Source organism: Mobula birostris, chromosome 18, assembly GCF_030028105.1.
Source record: "Mobula birostris isolate sMobBir1 chromosome 18, sMobBir1.hap1, whole genome shotgun sequence".
NCBI lineage: Eukaryota > Metazoa > Chordata > Chondrichthyes > Myliobatiformes > Myliobatidae > Mobula > Mobula birostris.
In genome coordinates this window covers 30,089,631-30,108,184 of record NC_092387.1, presented here as the reverse complement: position 1 = coordinate 30,108,184, position 18,554 = coordinate 30,089,631, and the positions used below count along the sequence as shown (strand labels likewise).

Below are 18,554 nucleotides of genomic sequence, written 5' to 3'. Positions count from 1 at the left end.
TTCCATACACACTTTCCCACTGTCACACTTCATTGGTCCTATTCTTTCACGTCTTATCCTCTTGCTCTTCACATACTTGTAGAATGCTTTGGGGTCTTCCTTAATCCTGCCCACCAAGGCCTTCTCATTGCCCCTTCTGGCTCTTCCAATTTCTTTCTTAAGCTCCTTCCTGTTAGCCTTATGATCTTCTAGATCTCTAACATTACCTAGCTCTCTGAACCTTTCGAAAGCTTTTCTTTTCTTCTTGTCTAGATTTACTACAGCCTTTGTACACCATGGTTCCTGTACCCTACCATGAAGTCCCTGTCTCATTGGAACGTACCTATGCAGAACTCCACACAAATATCCCCTGAACATTTGCTGTATTTCTTCCGTACCTTTCCCTGAGAACATCTGTTTCCAATTTAAGCTTCCAAGTTCTTGCCTGACAGCCTCATAATTCCCCTTACTCCAATTAAACGCTTTTCTAACTTGTCTGTTCCTATCTCTCTCCAATGCTTTTGTAAAGGAGATAGAATTATGATCACTATCTCTTAAATGCTCTCCCACTGAGAGACCTGACACCTGACCAGGTTCATTTCCCAATACCACATCAGGTACAGTCTCTCCTCTCGTAGACTTATATACATATTGTGTCAAGAAACCTTCCTGAATACACCTAACAAACTCCACCCCATCTAAACTCCTTGCTCTACGGAGATGCCAATCGATATTTGGGAAATTAAAATCTCCCACCACGACAACTCTGTTATTATTATACCTTTCCAGGATCTGTTTCCCTATCTGCTCCTCGATATCCCTGTTACTATTGGGCGGCCTATAAAGAACACCCAGTAGAGTTATTGGCCCCTTCCTGTTCCTAACATCTGCCCACGGAGACTCCGTAGACAATCCCTCCATGACGTCCACCTTTTCTGCAGCCGTGACACTATCTCTGATCGATAGTGCCACGACCCCACCTCTTTTGCCTCCCTCTCTGTCCTTTCTGAATCATCTAAAAACCGGCATTTGAAGTAACCATTCCTGTCCCTGAGCCATCCAAGTCTCTGTAATGGCTCCAAGTATTGATCCACGCTCTAAGCTCATCCGCTTTGTTCACAATACTCTTTGCGTTAAAATAGACACATCTCAACCCGTCGGTCTGAGCGCGTCCCTTCTCTATCACCTGCCTATCCTCCCTCACACACTGTCTCCAAGCTTTCTCTATTTGTGAGCCAACCGCCCCCTTCCCCAGTCTCTTCAGTTCGGTTCTCACCCACCAACAATTCTAGTTTAAACTCTCTCCAGTAGCCTTAGCAAACCTCCCCGCCAGGATATTGTTCCCCCTGGGATTCAAGTGCAACCCGTCCTTTTTGTGCAGGTCACACCTGCCCCGAAGAGGTCCCAATGATCCAGAAATCTGAATTCCTGCCCCCCGCTCCAATCCCTCAGCCACACAATTATCCTCCACTTCATTCTATTCCTATACTGACTGTCATGTGGCACAGGCAGTAATCCCGAGATTACTACCTTTGCGGTCCTGCTTCTCAACTTCCTTCCTAACTCCCTGTAGTCTGTTTTCAGGACCTCTTCCCTTTTCCTACCTATGTCGTTGGTACCAATATGTACCACTACCTCTGGCTGTCCTCCCTCCCACTGCAGGATATCGTGGACACGATCTGAAACATCCCAGACCACAGAAATTGCCTGTTTCTGCGTCCACAGAATTGCCTGTTTGATCCCCTAACTATAGAGTCCCCTATCACTACTACTTTTCACTTCCTTTTCCTACCCTTTTGAGCCACAGGCAGAGGCACGGCCACTGTTGCTTCCCCCAGGTAGGCTGTCCCCCACCCCCCCCCAACAGTACTCAAACAGGAGTACTTATTATTCAGGGGGACAGCCACAGGGGTAGTCTCTAGTACCTGACTCTTCCCCTTCCCTCTCCTGACTGTTACCCACTTGTCTGTCTCCCGTGGCCCCGGTGTGACCACCTGTCTATAACTCCTTTCTATCACCTCCTCGCTCTCCCTGACCAGACGAAGATCGTCGAGCTGCAACTCCAGTTCCCTAACGCGGTCCCTTAGGAGCTGCAGCTCAACACACTGGGTGCAGATATGGCCATCCGGGAGGCTGGGAGACTCCAGGACTTCCCACATCTGACACCGGGCACAGAACACCGGCCTCACACACATACTTCCTTTCCGCAATTAACACAGGTAAACCTACCTCGTCTCATCCCGTTACTGCCCAAGCCCGTTGAGCCAAAGCCCTATCACTCTGCTACCCTCTTGTTTTTCAAAACACACTGAGTGGTAGGAGTCAAGTGTGCACTACTGGGGAAGTGGTAAAAAGCAAATACAACAGCACCATTTGAGATCTTACATTTTAGACTGACAGGGTGCGTAGTGGTTAGGGTAATGCTATTATGCGACAAATCCATGTTCAATTCCATTGCTGCTTCTATGGAGTTTGTACACTCTCCTGTGACTGCGTGAATTTCCTTCGGGTGCTCCGACTTCCTCCCACATGTCAAAGACACATGGGCTAGTAGGTTAATTGGGTACATGGATGTAATTGGGCAGTGTGGACTGTTGGCTCGAAGAGCCTGTTACCATGCTGTATCCCTAAATAAAATTAATGGAAGTATACACAGCATGTGCAGAGAGACGTACAGTTTTAAAGTGGCATCATGGTTGGCACAGGCATTGTGTGGCAAAAGACCAGTCTGTGTGCTGTACTGATCTATATCAGAACGGAATTGGAGGGGCGGTATGCAGAGTTGGAAACTGGCTCATCTCCTAGTTGGTACTCCAAGAACCCCCCAGAAAAAAAATGCTGGTTATTAGTGGGTTGCTACCATTGGAAGATTGGATTCTCAACCCACCCTGAAGTAGCCCCATCTGCTCATTCATACAATCACATCATGTCCCTGAAGAACATGTCTCCACTCTCCCTCAAAAAATGCATGGTGCTGGAGGCCACTGTTTGCTCCATGATGCCTAGGACCCTGTAATTTTTTTGCTTAGTCTGTAAAACTAGGAACCTTGCTTGTGTGTTACCTCATCCTGCATCGGTTCTGGGAGCAAGGAACAGACTTTGTCCAGCGCAGCCTCGATCTCTTCCACTGTCCTTTTCTTTTCCAGCAAAGTATCCAACATTTGTACCATAGTCTTGCAGATTTTACACAAAGCGCCTGATTGCAGTTGTTCTGGTTTGGCTTTCTGAGAGCCTGAAAGGATTACATAGCGGAACACAAACTGAGCACATTACTGGAGACGGTGCCATCAAAAACGCAAGAAGAGTTATCACACAACAGAGTATCCTATGATTAACTTGGCAGCCTCAGTGTCTAATTTTGCTGTGGATCCTGACAAAACAAATTAATTTGCAACAGAGAAATGATAAAAATGGTTGGAGCTGCAAGAATCCAGCTGGCAAGATTCAGCAGAAACAAAAAATGCTGGAATCACTCAGGTTAAGTGATCTCATTGAAACCTATTGAATAGTGAAACGACAGAGTTGACATAGAAAGGATGTTTCTTGCAGTGGTGGAGATTAGGACAGCACAGCCTCAGAATAGAAGGACGTCCATTTAGAACAGAGTTGAGGAGGAATTTCACAAGCCACTGGCTGGTGAATCTGTGGGATTTATTGCCACAGAACGAACGTGGAAGCTAAGTCAGTGGGTATATTTAAAGCAGAGGTTTATAGGTTCTTGGTGAGTCATGGCGTCAAATGTTATGGGGAAAAAGAAGGAGAAAGGGGTGAGGAGGATAAAATATCAGCTATATTGGTAGAGCAGAATCAATGGGCCAATTGGCTTAATTCTGGTCTTATGCCTTATGGTCTCTTTAGTTAGGACCTCTACTTATTGATTAAACATCTATGGAAAAGAGTATAGTCAACGTTTCAGGCCGAGACCTTTCAGCAGGAGAAAGAAAGAAGAAGAGATGAGGAGCAGAGCTAAAAGGTAGAAGTAATGAGCTGGGAAGTTGATTTGTAAAAGAGATACAGGGTTGGAGAAGGGAGAGGACAGTAGGCTATGGAAGAAAGAAAAGGGGGGAGAAGCACCAGACAGAGATGATGGGCAGGTAACGAGATAAGATGAGAGCAGGAAAAGAGGATGGGGATCATTACCAGAAGTTCAAGAAATCAATGTTCATGTCATTGGGTTGAAGGATACCGAGATGGAATACAAGGTGTTATTCCTCCAACCTGAGTGTGACCACTCATACCCCCTCCCAGTTTCATCTATCACCTTGTGTTTCTCCCTGCCCTCCCCCCACCTTTTAACTCTACTCCTCATCAGTCCTGCTGAAGGGTCTTGGCTCGAAACGTCAACTGTACTCTTTTTCCATCGATACTGCCTGGCCTGCTGAGTTCCTGCAGCGTTTTGTCTGTTGCTTCTATCTCATTCAGTCCTTTTACAATATGGGAGCTTCAGACAATACGTGGAAAGTTAGAATCCCTACTATCACAACCTTATTTCAGTAGGTGAAATAGCAACTGCCTGCTATTTCTCTAAAAATTTGCTGCACTAAATCCTGTTGACTATTGGCTGGTCGATAGTATAATCCCTTAACGTGGTCATCCCTTTCTTATTCCATGGTCCTACTCACATAGCCTCAGTAGACAAGCCCTCCATTCTGTTCTGTCTAAGCACTGAAATGATATTTTTCCCTGACTAATAATGTCACTCCTTCCCCTTTAAAACCTCTCCCTCCATCATGCCTAAAACAACAGAACCCCAAAAGATTAAGCTGCCAGTCCTGGTCCTCCCACAACCAAGTCTGACTAATGGTTACAATATCATAATTCCATGAATTGATCCATGCTCTATGATCATCAGCCTTACCTACAATACTCCTCGCATTAAAATATACACAACTCAGAACATTAGTCCCACCATGCTCAACCTTTTGATTTGTCTTTGTATGCAGGATCACCATATTTTTTCCTCGCAACCACTCCACTAGTAGTGCTGGCATACTATAGATTAAGCCCCCTACAGCAGAATGAGCATACCATCTGCTTGTACAGAATCTGCTTCCCTGGGAGAGAGACCAATGATCCAAAACTCTGAAGCTCTCCATCCCGCACCATCTCCTAAGTCACATGTTAAAACTGTATTATCCACCTTTTCTAGCCTCACTAGCATGTGGTATGGGTAACAGAGCTGAAATCACCACCTTGGAGATCCTGCCCTTTAACTTAACTCCTAACTCTCTGAACTCACTCTTCTGGATCTCGACACCCTTCCTGCATTGGTACTAATGAGAACCACAACTTCTGGCTACTGAAAGCTACTTGAACACAAATCATTTTCCCCCATTCATTCACTGACGTACCTTACTGACGTCACCATTTACAGTTAAACTCTGTTAATCTGGCATTTGGTGACACTGGACATGCAGATTTTCCAGATCACTGGATATCAAATATTAATACCAATTTTAATTCACTCCTAAGATAAATATTATTTATCAAAGGCCCCAACAAGAGAGGGAACAGGAATCAAAGTTTCATTGTGTTAAAGGGAGTGCTGAAATTGGCAACTGGTGAACCAAATTCCCAATATGTCACGGCTTCGGAATAGCCAGGTAATGGATTATTGGAATTGCCCTGAACATGATTAAGGGATGGATGGCACTGGCAGCTCAATGCTCCAGAGTACAGATGCAACAGGTGTGATAGAGATGTGAGGAGTTGCTCTTCTGATTACGAAAGAACGGTAGTACTTGGAGATGATATTCCTGATGGATTATCCAATAAGGCTACAAGGATGGGACTCAGGAATGAGTGGAATTGCTCACTCTGATACGATACTATAGCACTGTCCACCCCAATTGTCAGTGGGAATTAAGAGGAACAAATGTACAGGAGGTCAGAGTCAAATGTCAGAATAGCATTATACAATAATAAATACAATAACAAAAGTCAGAATAATATGCGACCTTAATTTCCCTAGTATTGACCGGGGCTGTCATTGTGTTATGGACTTGTATGGAGCAAATTTTTTTTTAGATTTTCACAAGTAGTATGTGGATGCAACAATAGAGCTGCTGTTGAGAAATGAAGCAGGGCAAGTGACACAGGCATCAATGTGAGACCTCTCTGGAACAGTGATCACTGTACTATCCATTCTAAAAACAGTACTGTGCAAAAGTCTTAGGCACCCCAGATTTTTTATATACATTTAGTTTTAGTTGCTTTTTTTTTGTCTTCTGTATTCATGTGTCAGTAGAAAGGAGCAAATTTGAGATTTCCAAACATCTATTCCAAAAAAATTAAATGTTACAGCAAAATTATTGTATTTTGTTAAAAGAAAGTAACATATTAGGGTAATGGACATAAAAGTTGCTGGTGAACATAGCAGGCCAGGCAGCATCTCTAGGAAGAGGTACAGTTAACGATTTGGGCTGAGACCCTTCGTCAGGACTAACTGAAAGAAGAGCTAGTAAGAGATTTGAAAGTGGGAGGGGGAGGGGGAGAGGGAGATCCGAAATGATAGGAGAAGACAGGAGGGGGAGGGATGGAGCCAAGAGCTGGACAGGTGATTGGCAAAAAGGATATGAGAGGATCATGGGACAGGAGGCCCAGGGAGAAGGAAAAGGGGGAGGGGGGGAAACAGAGGATGGGCAAGGGGTATAGTGAGGGGGACAGAGGGAGAAAAAGAACGTGTGTATATAAATAAATCACGGATGGAGTATGAGGGGGAGGTGGGGCATTAGCAGAAGTTTGAGAAGTCAATGTCAATGCCATCAGTTTGGAGGCTACCCAGATGGAATATAAGGTGTTGTTCCTGCAACCTGAGTGTGGCTTCACCTTTACAGTAGAGGAGGCCGTGGATAGCAGATTTCCTCGTATTAGGGTAATGGATCATTTTTTTCAAATAAAAACTTGATTACCTTGTAGGTATGTAGCCCAGTGCATGATTAAAAGAAGATAACAAACAGGTGCTAATGATCAGTGACATAACGAGTTGAATGAACTAAATTCATTAACTGAAATCGAAACAGGTATAGAGGAATCAAGCCAGGTGAGGGACAGTCAAACTAAAAGGTGAGGGTGTGGCAGATGTGACAGTTTAATCTTCTAATCCTCAATTCTTACACCATGGCAAGAGTGAGCATAGCAACAAGACACAAGGTAGTCATCCTGCATCAGCAAGGTCGCTCCCAAGCAGAAATTTTGCAGCAGACTGAAGTTTCAAGATGTGCTGTCTGAGCTCTTTTGAAGAAGCAGAAAGCAACAAACAGTAAGGTTGAGGACCAGAAACACAGTGGTTGGCCACGGAGAGTGAGTGCAGCAGATGAGAGCTACATCAAACCGATGCCCCTATCAGAAGAAATCCAACTCAGCGCAGAACTCAGAAACTACTGGAACCCAAGTACACCCCTCCACAGCTCAGAGAAGTCTTGTCAGAAGAGGTCTTCACGGAAGAGTTGCTGCCAAAAAGCCATTCTTCCGAAGTGGGAGCAAAGCCAAGTGATGCACCTACACACAAAATCACAAGGACTGGGGAGTTAAACAGTGGCCACAAGTGCTCTGGACTGATGAGTCAAAATTTTTGGCTCTAACAGGAAGTAGTTTGTCTGCAAAAGGGTTGGAAAGCACTGCATAAATGTGTGTCTGCAGCCAACAGTAAAGCATAGCGGAGGTTCCCTGCAGGCTTGAGGTTTATTTCTGCAAATGGAGTCGATCTGGTCTGAATTAATGGAATTCTCAATGCTGAGAAGTACAAGCAGATTCTCATCCACCATGCAATGCCATCAGGGAGGCGTTTGATCTGCCCCATCTTCTATCTGCAGCAGGAGAATGACACGAAACACACGGCCAAGGTCATAAAGAACAAGGATTTCAACAAAAGATGGTATGGCCTCAACAAAGCCCTGATCTCAACATCATCAAGGCTGCCTAGGATTACCTCGAGAGATAGAAGCAAGCGAGACAGCGATAGTCTGCAGAAGAAAAGTGTCAGGTTCTCCAAAGTACTTGGAGCAACCTACCAGCTCATTTTCTTAACAAACTGCATGACAGTGTACATAAGAGAATTGATACAGTTTTAAAGGCACAGGATGGTCACATCAAATATTGATTTGATTTAGTATTTACGGTTTACTGCTCTAGCATTTACTAGCATTTTTTTTGATATTTAGAAACTTTTCATTATTTTTGGCAGCATCTTCACTTTACAGCATTTTGTTTTAACATGTGCTTAAGACTTTTGCATAGTACTGTAGTTATGGAAAAAAGATAGGACTGGTCCACAGTTAAAGACCAAAGTGGAGGCAAGCCAGTTTTGATGACATTAGACAGATTTGTGCAAAGGCTGTTTAGGAGAGGTTGTTTGCAGGTAAATGGACCTTTGGCAAGTGAGAAGCTTTTGAAAGTGAGATGGCCGTTCAGGGCAATGTGTTCCTGTTAGAGTGAGGGACTAGGCTGGAGGGTCTGGGCATGCCGCCATCTTACCAGAAGTTAAGCACCGGATAAACGTAATTGGGACTAGCTTAGTAAAGCAACCTGGTCAGCATGGTAGAGTTGTTTCGTGCTGTAGCTACGGCTCTGTGATGGAGAAAATAGTTAAGGGTCTTCGTCATCAACCAGTCTGCAGATCCATAAAGACTATAATGAATAAGAATAGCAGAATCCATTACCTGAAGGACATAATGAATCGAATGGGGTTTCATGGCAACCTGATAGCTTCACAATGAAACCAACTTTAATTCCAGGCTGATTGGATTACTTGAGTTTGACCTTTGCAATTGCCACAATGAACTCTATTCTATTAAGGATGTAGAACTACAACTATATGATTACTGACTGAACTACCACCAAATCACAACCCCAAAAAAGAAATTCCACATACCCAGAGCTGTCTCTTCCGCCTGCTTGCACAGACCAACGGCTCTGCATACAAGAGCAGGGTCCAATTCCTGCAAAAGAAGTTCCTCCACAGCTTTCCCGTAAACATTGACAAAGTCTTCGCATTCACTTTTAACAGTGACTGGCAGAACGGAGCATACTTTTATCAGAGCATCAGTGATCGCCTCCTGCGGTGAGAAACATGCCATCAATTAACCAGCATGAGGAATCATCTAACCTGCAGTGAGATTTCCCTATGCTTCACCATTCCCAACTGCCAACTAAATCCAAGTGAGAAACTGTTGCTATTCTCACATCCTGGTCTGGGTTTCTATCTCACCTCAGTTGTATTCTCCTGGAGAAGTTTCTTGATTTCAGTCATGGCAAATTCACAGATTGCACAGCCAGGTGATCCTGCTTCCAGCCCTTCATTCTTCTAAAGATAAACAAAAAACACAACGTGAAGAAATAATCAAAGATTTTGAATTACTGTGCATTTCACACAGTAGGGTAGCAAAGCTAAAGACATGATTGCAGTGGAGAGAATGCAAGGGAGATTCAATGGGATTACGAGGAGAGGTTGGACAGGCTGGGTTTGTTTTCCCTAGAGAAAAGGATGTGGCAGGTTGATCGGATAAAAGTGTACAAGATGATGAAAGGTGTAGATAAGTAAGATGGTAAAAATCTTTCTTCCAGGGTAGGGGTATCAAAAATAAGAGGGCAGAGGTTTAAGATGAGAAGATGCAGTTTTACAGTGGATCTGAGGGGTACTTTTTTTTAAGTTTTAAAAGTAAACAGTGTGGTTGATATCTGGAACTCACTGCCAAAGGAGACAAATACATGTTTAAGAGTCATTTAGTCAGACACACAAAATACCAGGGCATGGAAGAAGATGGGAAAATGGATTAGTGTAGATTCCACAAAGGTAATCTTGGATACGGTGAGCCAAAGGGCCCATTTCTGTGCTGTGTAACTATGGCCCAACAACCATTGCCACATAAAGGCGTGTCAAACCCGAGCCCAGGAATGGAAAACCTTTTGGAAAGCATGTGTCTAAGTTGGCTATGATCTTGTAAAATATTCTTTCACACACCATCGTAATTTTAAGCGGAGGTTATCATTGATTAATGAATTATTAACAATAATTATGGACTTTCTTTTTAAAGAAAAGGTGATTATTTATATTTTTTTTTACTGTTATTAAAAGTATAACAGACTGAACTAAATGAGGCATCTTAGAAATTATTGTTCAAAAATTACTATTAATCTTTAAAAGACAATTAAAGATAACATCATTTCTAAGTAGTATCATTATTGTACCTCATAGATAACAAAAATTCTTTATATTCATAGAAGATCATGGAGAGGAAAATAAACATACTTTACTCTCTATGTTGCTGCCCTGACAGTGACAAATATTTTATATCTGGCTTGTACTTAGTTGTTTTGACATTGATTCACTCAGCTCTAGTTTCATCAGTATGTCAACTATAATTAGACTCAACTAAATTCATCACTGAAAGTAATAACTCACATGAATAGTCATGAAAGCTCTAAACTACATATAGTATTTCCTGTTATTATCATCGAATATCCAGTGTTCTCTGACAAACACCAGAAGAAAAATTTTAAGCAGAGCCAAGTGAATAGTAACTGGCCCAGCAATTTACTAATTAGAACACTACTGCACAGAAACAGGCCCTTTGGCCCATTCATTCTGTGTTGAACTATTAACCTGCCTAGTCTAATCGATCGGCACCCAGACCATAGCACTCAATACCCCTCTCATCAATGAACCGATCTAAATTTCTCTTAAATATTATAATCAAACCCACCTCTTCCACCGGCAGCTCATTCCACACTCTGAGTGAAGTCGTCCCCCCTCATGTTCCCCTTAAATTTTTCATCTTTCACCCTTAAACATGACCTTTAGTTCTAGTCTTGCTGAACTTCAATGGAATAAGCCTGCTTGTATCTATCCCCCTCATAAATTTGTAATCTCCACCGATTCTCTCCTCATTCTCCACCGATTCTCTCCTCATTCTCCACTGATTCTCTCCTCATTCTCCACCGATTCTCTCCTCATTCTCCTAAGCTCTAGGGAGTAAAGTCCTGGCTTAATCAGCCTTTCTTAGGACCTCAAGTCCCAACAACATGCTTGTAAATTTTCTCTGGACTCCTTCAATCTCATTGATATCTTTCCTGTACATAGGTGACCAGAATTGCAGACAGAAATCCAAATTAGACCTCAACAATATCCTATACAACTTCAACATAACATCTCAACTTTTGTACTCATTACTTTAATTTATGAAGGTCAATGTGCCAAAAGTACTCTTTATGACCCTATCTACCTGTGATAGCACTTACAAGGAATTACAATCCTGTATTCCCAGATCCCTCTGTTCTACAGCACTCTTCAGTGACCTACTGCTCACTGTGCAAGTCCTAACCTGGTTTCTCCACCCAAAGTGCAACATCTCACACCTGTCAGCATTAAATTCCACCTGCCATTTTTCAGCCCGTTTTTCCAGCTGGTCCAGATCTCGCTGTTAAGTTTTCATAGCCTTTGCTATCGCTTAGCTCACGCTTGTGCTCGGTAGTGGGTGCGCTTTTTGTTTTGCCAGTGAGGGGAGGGGGTATTGTTGCTTGCGGCTGCTTACACGCGGGGGGGAGCTGGGGGGGGGCAAAATTTGGGGTTCTCACGTTTAACTGTCGTTCATTCTTTGGGGCACTTCTCTGTTTTTGTGAATGTTTGCAAAGAAAAAGCATTTCAGGATGTATATTGTATGTTTCTCTGACATTAAATTTGACCTTTGAACCTTCGTCCCTGTCCACTACCCTAATCTTGGTGTGATCTGCAAATTTGCTGATCCAGTTTACAACATTATCATCTAAATTGTTGATATAGAAAACAAACAACAACAGACAAGGCACTGATACCTGTGGCACACCGCTAGTCACCAGCCTCCAGTCACAGGCAACCATCTACTACCACCCTCAGGTTTCTCCCTCTAAGCCAATGTCTAATCCTATTTATTACCTCATCCTGAATGTCAAAATGTCAACATCCTTTGTGCTATTCAATCACTAACTTTTTGTAGATATTCCCTTTGTTCTCTGCCCCATCTCCTTACTCATTGCTGAAATGGTATTTGATTTTTTTTTAACTATTCGTACTTCTGAATGGACATCAATCAGAAACAATTTGTTATTGCTCTATAAATACTGCCAACTTGCTGAGAGTTCCCAGCATTTTCGGTTTTCATTTGAGATTTTCAACATATTTTGAATCTTAAGTCAGTAATATAAAAAAGCACATGAACACCAAAGATATTCAAGGACTGTCCAGATTTTTAAATGGACAATGAAGCAATGAACACTACCCCCTGCTTCTTTTTTGCATTTTGAAATTTATAGTAATCTTATCTCTGCACACTGCTGGTTGGTGGCGTAGTGGCATCAGCGCCGGACTTCGGAGTGAAGGCTCCCGAGTTCGAATCCAGCCGGCTCCCTTGCTCCATCCGTGCTGGGTTGAGTGTTGAACTAGCAACTTGGCTTCATAAAAATAAGAAAGCCTGCTTAAAAAAAAAAATGCCGTCACGACGGCGTCCCAATGACTCCACTTGGAGTTAAGGGCTTTCTTCTTCTTCTTCTATCTCTGTACACTACTGCTGCCACAAAATAACATATTTCTCATCATAAACCAGTGATAATATACTCTGATTCAGAAATGGGAACAATGGCTGCAAAATTAGAAAATAATCTGTTTGAAATTGGCTTGCCCAGTAAAGATAAAGTGACAAATATTAAGTTGCTCTTGGAACTGAATAGTTGAGGAATGTTCCGCATAAAGTAGATAATCATAGGATTAAGGAGATTAAAATTAGCACTGCTCAGACACATGAAGAAAAATTTGTGATATGAAAAATATGCAAGGTCCAGGGTTAAGTTCAAGCCGCCTACACAAACTAGCATATTTATCATAGTTGCATTAACATTGTGCTGTTTGAAAGTCAGGGATTAACATGCAATTTAGTTCAACGTTTAAATATTGAGTGGGGATGACCACCATTAAAGTCATGAAGTTTAACTTCTGTGAAGTAAAATTCTGAAAGAAATCCAGCATTTAGATTCAGTTCAGAGTGCAATAGACATCCAGCATTCTGGGCGGGTGTACATATTTTCAAGTAAGTACTCTGCTATGGTTAATTAAGATGACTTATCTGGATATTGGTTTTCAAAGTTCTGAATGCCTGCTTGTATTTACACATCTGAATGTGACTCAACTTTTGACGTGATTAAACAGAAACTGAAACTGTAGAATTCAGAACACAAAGTCACACAGCCCTTGTCTGTGGAAACAGTTGAGATTCTATGTGACTGTTTCAAGTTGGTATCAACTTAATCAAACATTCAGCTGCCAGCCTGGATGAGTATGTCACTTCCATCTCAGACTTTATCAGCAAGTGTGTTGCAGAACTGTGTATCAAAGTGTCCAGTCCAGGTGTTTGCAAGCCAGAAACCATGTAGGAACAGGAAGATCAACTCACTTTTCAAGTCTTGGTCTGCAGCATTTAAATCAGGTGACCTTGACTTTTGTAAGAAATCAAGATATGACCTCTGTAAAGCTATCAGGGATGCTAACAGACAGCACCAGTCTAAAATCTAGCAGCAGTCCAGCCACCAGCTGTGGCATACAATAATAGGTTACAAAAGGAAGTCGGACAGCATTGCTACCAACAGCAAATCTCTTACGTTCTGTGCACATTTTGAACAGAAGGGAACAGCTATATCACCACCCATGCTGACAGTCTCCAGTGCAACTAAATCTACAGTCACCATCACTGATGCAAGATCGGTCTTTCGGTGAATGAACCTGAGGAAAGCACCAACCCTGGCTATGTCCTTAGATCCTGGTGCAGATCAGTTGACAGGGATATTTGCAGACCTTTTTTTTTAACCAATATGATATTTATTACATTGGTAACAAATATCATGGCATGCATCAACTCCAACTTTCCAAAAAACCTCAATCCACTGCAATTTGCCTACCATTGAAACACTTGGCAGAAGGAATAAAGACATCACTATTTACAAAAAGGGGCGAAAATTCAGAAATCAGAAGTGCAGGGGAACTTGCCAGTCCTCGTGCAGGATTCTCTAAAAGTTAACCTGCAGATTGGGTTAGTGGTGAGGAAGGAAAATGCAATGTAAGCATTCATTGAGAGGACTAGAATATAAATGCAAGGATGCTATGCTGAGGCTTTATAAGGGATTGGTCAGACCACACTTGGACTATTGTGAGCAGTATTGGGTCACTTATCTAAGACAGCGGTCCCCAACCACTGGGCCACAAAGCATATGCTACTGGGCCGCGAGGAAACGATATGATTTGGCGATATGAGTCAGCTGCACCTTTCCTCATTCCCTGTCACCCACTGTTGAGCCATTACGCATGCGAGGCATTACCCGCACGTCATCCATGTCAGCGCGGGAAGGAGATCAACTCCTTGAGCTTGCAAATGACGGCAGGCTGAAAAGTACATAACATCTCTGCCGGCATTCTGGATCAAAGTCAAGGATAAATATATCTTGAGATAGCCATGAAAGCACTGAAAACATTGCTTTCATTTCCAACATTTTTCTGCGAAGCGGAGTTTTCTGCAATGAATGCAACGAAAACTAAATTGCGGAATAGACTGGACATAAGGAACCCCCTTCGAGTATCGCTGTCTCCCATCACCCCTCGATAGGACCGTCTTGTTGCAGGGAAACAAGCCCAGGGCTCCTACTGATTCAGCGATATTGGTGTGTTGCAATGATTTTATATGTTCATACGAGGAAAATATTGGCTGTGTGTTTAATATTCAAATGTTAATTAAAATATTATGATGCTATTAACTTATAAGTGACCTATCTAACCATATAACAATTACAGCACGGAAATAGGCGATTTCGCCCCTTCTAGTCCGTGCCGAACGCTACTCTCACCTAGTCCCACCGACCTGCACTCAGCCCATAACCCTCCATTCCTTTCCTGTCCATACACCTATCCAATTTTACTTTAAATGATAATATCGAACCTGCCTCTACCACTTCTACTGGAAGTTTTTTCAACACTTACTTCAAGCTCCCCTGTCCTCCCCTGATAATTGACTTATCATTATATTCATACGAGGAAAATATGCACTGTGTGTTTAATATTAAATTCGTTAGATAAACCCATTTAGAAACGAAATTGAGCATATTAGCCACTTATCACCTACATTCCGGTCGTAATTAACACACCCGCACCCCCCCCCCCGAACAGAATCGCCAAAAACGATTTGCAGAAGAAAATCGGCAGGTACACGCATGCGCACTGGTGCCCACGCAAGGCTTCATGGTCATTGTAGTCTTTTGGGTAAACATGACGTATTTGACTGCTACTCTTGTCCGTTGGCAACCCTAACCCCCAGCCCCCTCCTGGTCGGCCGGTCCGCAAGAATATTGTCAATATTAAACCGGTCCGCAGTGCAAAAAAGGTTGGGGATCCCTGATCTAAGAAAAGGGAGGGTCCAGAGGAAGTTCACGAGAATGATTCTGGGGATGAAAGGGTTAATGTATGATGAGCATTTGATGGCTCTGGGCTATATTTTCTCAAGTTTAGGAGTATGGAGGGAACTCATTGAAACATATCAAATATTGAAAGGCCCAGATACAGTAGATGTGAAGAGGATGTTTCCTATAGTGGGGGAGGCTAGGACCAGAGGGCACAGCCCCAGAATAGAAGAAAATTCCTTTAGAAAAGAGATAAGGAGGAATTTCTTTATCTAGAGGCTGGTGAATCTGTGGAATTCATTGCCACAGATGGTTGTGGAGGCCAAGTCATTCAGTATATTTAAACTGGAGGTTAATAGGTTCTTGATTAGTAATGGCATCAAAGGATATGGGGAAAAAACAGGAGAATGGGGTGAGAGGGATAATAAATCAGCCATGATGGAATGGTGGAGCAGATTCCATGGGCTGAATGGCCTACTTCTGCTCCAATGTCTTGCACTCTTACAGTCTAAAACATCACCCTTTAGCATTAGTTCTCTGCTTTACAGAAAAGAATCTCAGCTTTTCCAGACTCTCCATATAAATAAAGTATTATTTTGGTAAATTATTTTCAAAGATGATATTGTACAACCACAGATAAATATCATGAAATATTGTGTAGGACCTTCCATTTGAAAATCAGCTCAGGAAGTCTTTTTGTAAGGTGGATGTGGCAATGTTTCCACCTACAACAGAGTTCAAAACCAAAGACCTTAAATATAAAAGAATCATGAATAGATCCAATGAGAAATTCAATAACTTTACTTACACTTGCTACTAAGTAACAAAAACACTGAACAGGAGAAGAGTACTCGATAGTTTTGATGAAGCACAAAGGAATGAAATTGGACCAGAGTCCAGAAGCAGTCAGTGACCAGTTCCATTTCATCTCTTCCTTGGCATTGCATCCCCATAAGCCATTTTATCCTTGCTAAAATATGAATCAAACTACCAATTTGCTATGGATCATCCTAACTTCTTGCTTTTGCACCTAACCCTTTGCTAATGATTCAGAAGGTTGATGGGGTATCTGGGCATGGTAGAAATTATTTATAGCTACTTCTTTGACTCGTAATTATAGGAATGATGCCTCACCTGCACAGGGTGAACAATAGGTTCCTGAAGGACCTGCATTGGAACTGTGGTTGCTTTGTCACAGAATCTAGTTGCAGTACAAATCTCTTCTGCACTCTGGAAGAAAGAAAAAAAAACATAAATACAACTCCTTAAAAATTACTTTAAAACAAATTTAAATCCAAACAATATTTGAAAAACAAAGGGAAAGGCCCTTGGGTCTAAAGCTATCAAAGTTATAAAACCACCAGCTGCTTTAAAGTCATAGTTGTAGGGATGTGTGCTTGGGCAGAGTAGCTCTTGGGAGATGAAAAACATCACTGGCTTCAATCAGCCTAGCTGTAGAGCTTGGAAATGCAGCCTTGAACGGGCTAATGAGTTAACCTAATTCTTCGATAGGTTCGACAGTTGCCTTCCTGTTCACGCTCCCCTCAGCACACCAATCAAGGTGCCGAGGCACCCAATGCTCCCTCAGCACCGATGCCTCCCGTCCGCCCCCCCCCCGACAGGAAAGGAATGGAGGGTTATGGGCTAAGTGCAGGTCAGTGGGACTAGGTGAGAGTAAGAGTTCGGCACGGACTAGAAGGGCCGAGATGACCTGTTCCGTGCTGTAATTGTTATATGGTTATATAATGTAGAAGTGACCAACAAACACTGATAGTTAGAGCTAGAGCTGTGGAATACTTATCACATTGAATTTATGTGTTATAAATAAGCTGTGAAGTTAAGGAATGACAGGGTAGTACGGCTGAGTAGAACATGCAGATGAAAAGCTGACGGTTTCAGTGACCCAGACCTCCTCATGAGTAGATGTACTTCCAGCTGCAGCAGTGCGACTTCTGAGCAGAAGCGATAGCTGGAGTCACCGAGGCATGATTATTAGACCCAAAACTTCATGGACAGCACATTTAAGAAGGGTGATCAAACAGTAGCAAAAACAGTATGCAGGCAGGTAATTCCAGGAGTCACCCGAATCCATCTGGCTCACCAATGGATACCAGTGAGGGTGATGGCCAGGATAAATGGGTGTACAAGTGGCTCGGCTGCACAGAATGGTCAAAAGGAAAATGGGAGAACAGTAGTGGCATACAAAATGGAGGATAGATTGGATGAGTATGTGAATGAGAAGTTGCCACTGGAGGGAAGGGTGTAGATTTATGGTTCACCAAAACCACGTCTGGAGACCTATACAACCTGGGCAGTGTCCACAAGTCACCATTAAAAACAGTAAATCCCAAAAATTCCAAACTACTATGGGAGATTGCAGAGGCCCTAAATTTTAGATTCTAAAAGATTTGTTGTGAAATCTTTTCTAGCCAGAGGTGAGATGCAAGATAACCGGAGGTCAGCATATGTGGATCCTTTATTCAAGACAGGCAACAGAAATATTTCCGGCAATTACAGGCCAATTAGCAACTAAGGAAGTTATTGGGAAAATTCTGAGGTAACAGAAGATTTCTATTCTTGAACGTTTGGCACCTTGTTAAAAGCCTTCTGAAAATCTACATACATAACATCCACTGAGTCTTTTGTCTATCCTGCCTGTTATTTTCTCAAAGAATTCCAACAGGTTTGTCAGGCAATGTTTCCCCTTAAGGAAACCATCCTGCTTTTGGCCTACTTTGTCATGCACTTCCAAGTATCCCAAAATCTCATCCTTTATAGTGGACTCCAACATCTTTCAAACACTGAAGTCAGGTGAACTTGGCCTATAATTTCTTTTCTTCTGCCTCCTTCCCTTCTTAAAGAGTGGAGTAACATTTTCAATTTTCCAGTGCTCCGGAACCATTGCAGAATCTTGTGATACTTTGAAGATCATTTTCAAAGCCTTCACAATCTCTTCAGTTCTCTTTCAAACCCTGGGATGTAGTCCATCTGGTTCAGGTGACTCTTCTTCCTTCAGATGTTTCAGCTTCCTAAGCATCTTTTCTTAGTAATAGCAACTACACTCACTTTTGCCCCCTGACACTCTTGACTTTTTGGCATTCTGCTAGAGTCTTCCACAGTGAAGACAGATACAAGGTAATTATTAAGTTCGTCTGCCATTTCTT

General features: G+C 42.5%; 1 protein-coding gene across 1 annotated transcript in view; it reads right to left on the bottom strand.

Moving 5' to 3' along the window:
- Nucleotides 1-18,554, bottom strand: part of psap (prosaposin) — a 69,165-nt gene that overhangs the window by 7,220 nt on the left and 43,391 nt on the right. Inside the window, exons 8-11 of the mRNA XM_072282385.1 lie at nt 16,525-16,620; nt 9,188-9,283; nt 8,852-9,035; nt 3,042-3,211 (exon numbers count right to left, since the gene is read on the bottom strand). Coding sequence (XP_072138486.1) covers nt 3,042-3,211; nt 8,852-9,035; nt 9,188-9,283; nt 16,525-16,620 — 546 coding nt within the window. The remainder of the gene's footprint in view (nt 1-3,041; nt 3,212-8,851; nt 9,036-9,187; nt 9,284-16,524; nt 16,621-18,554) is intronic.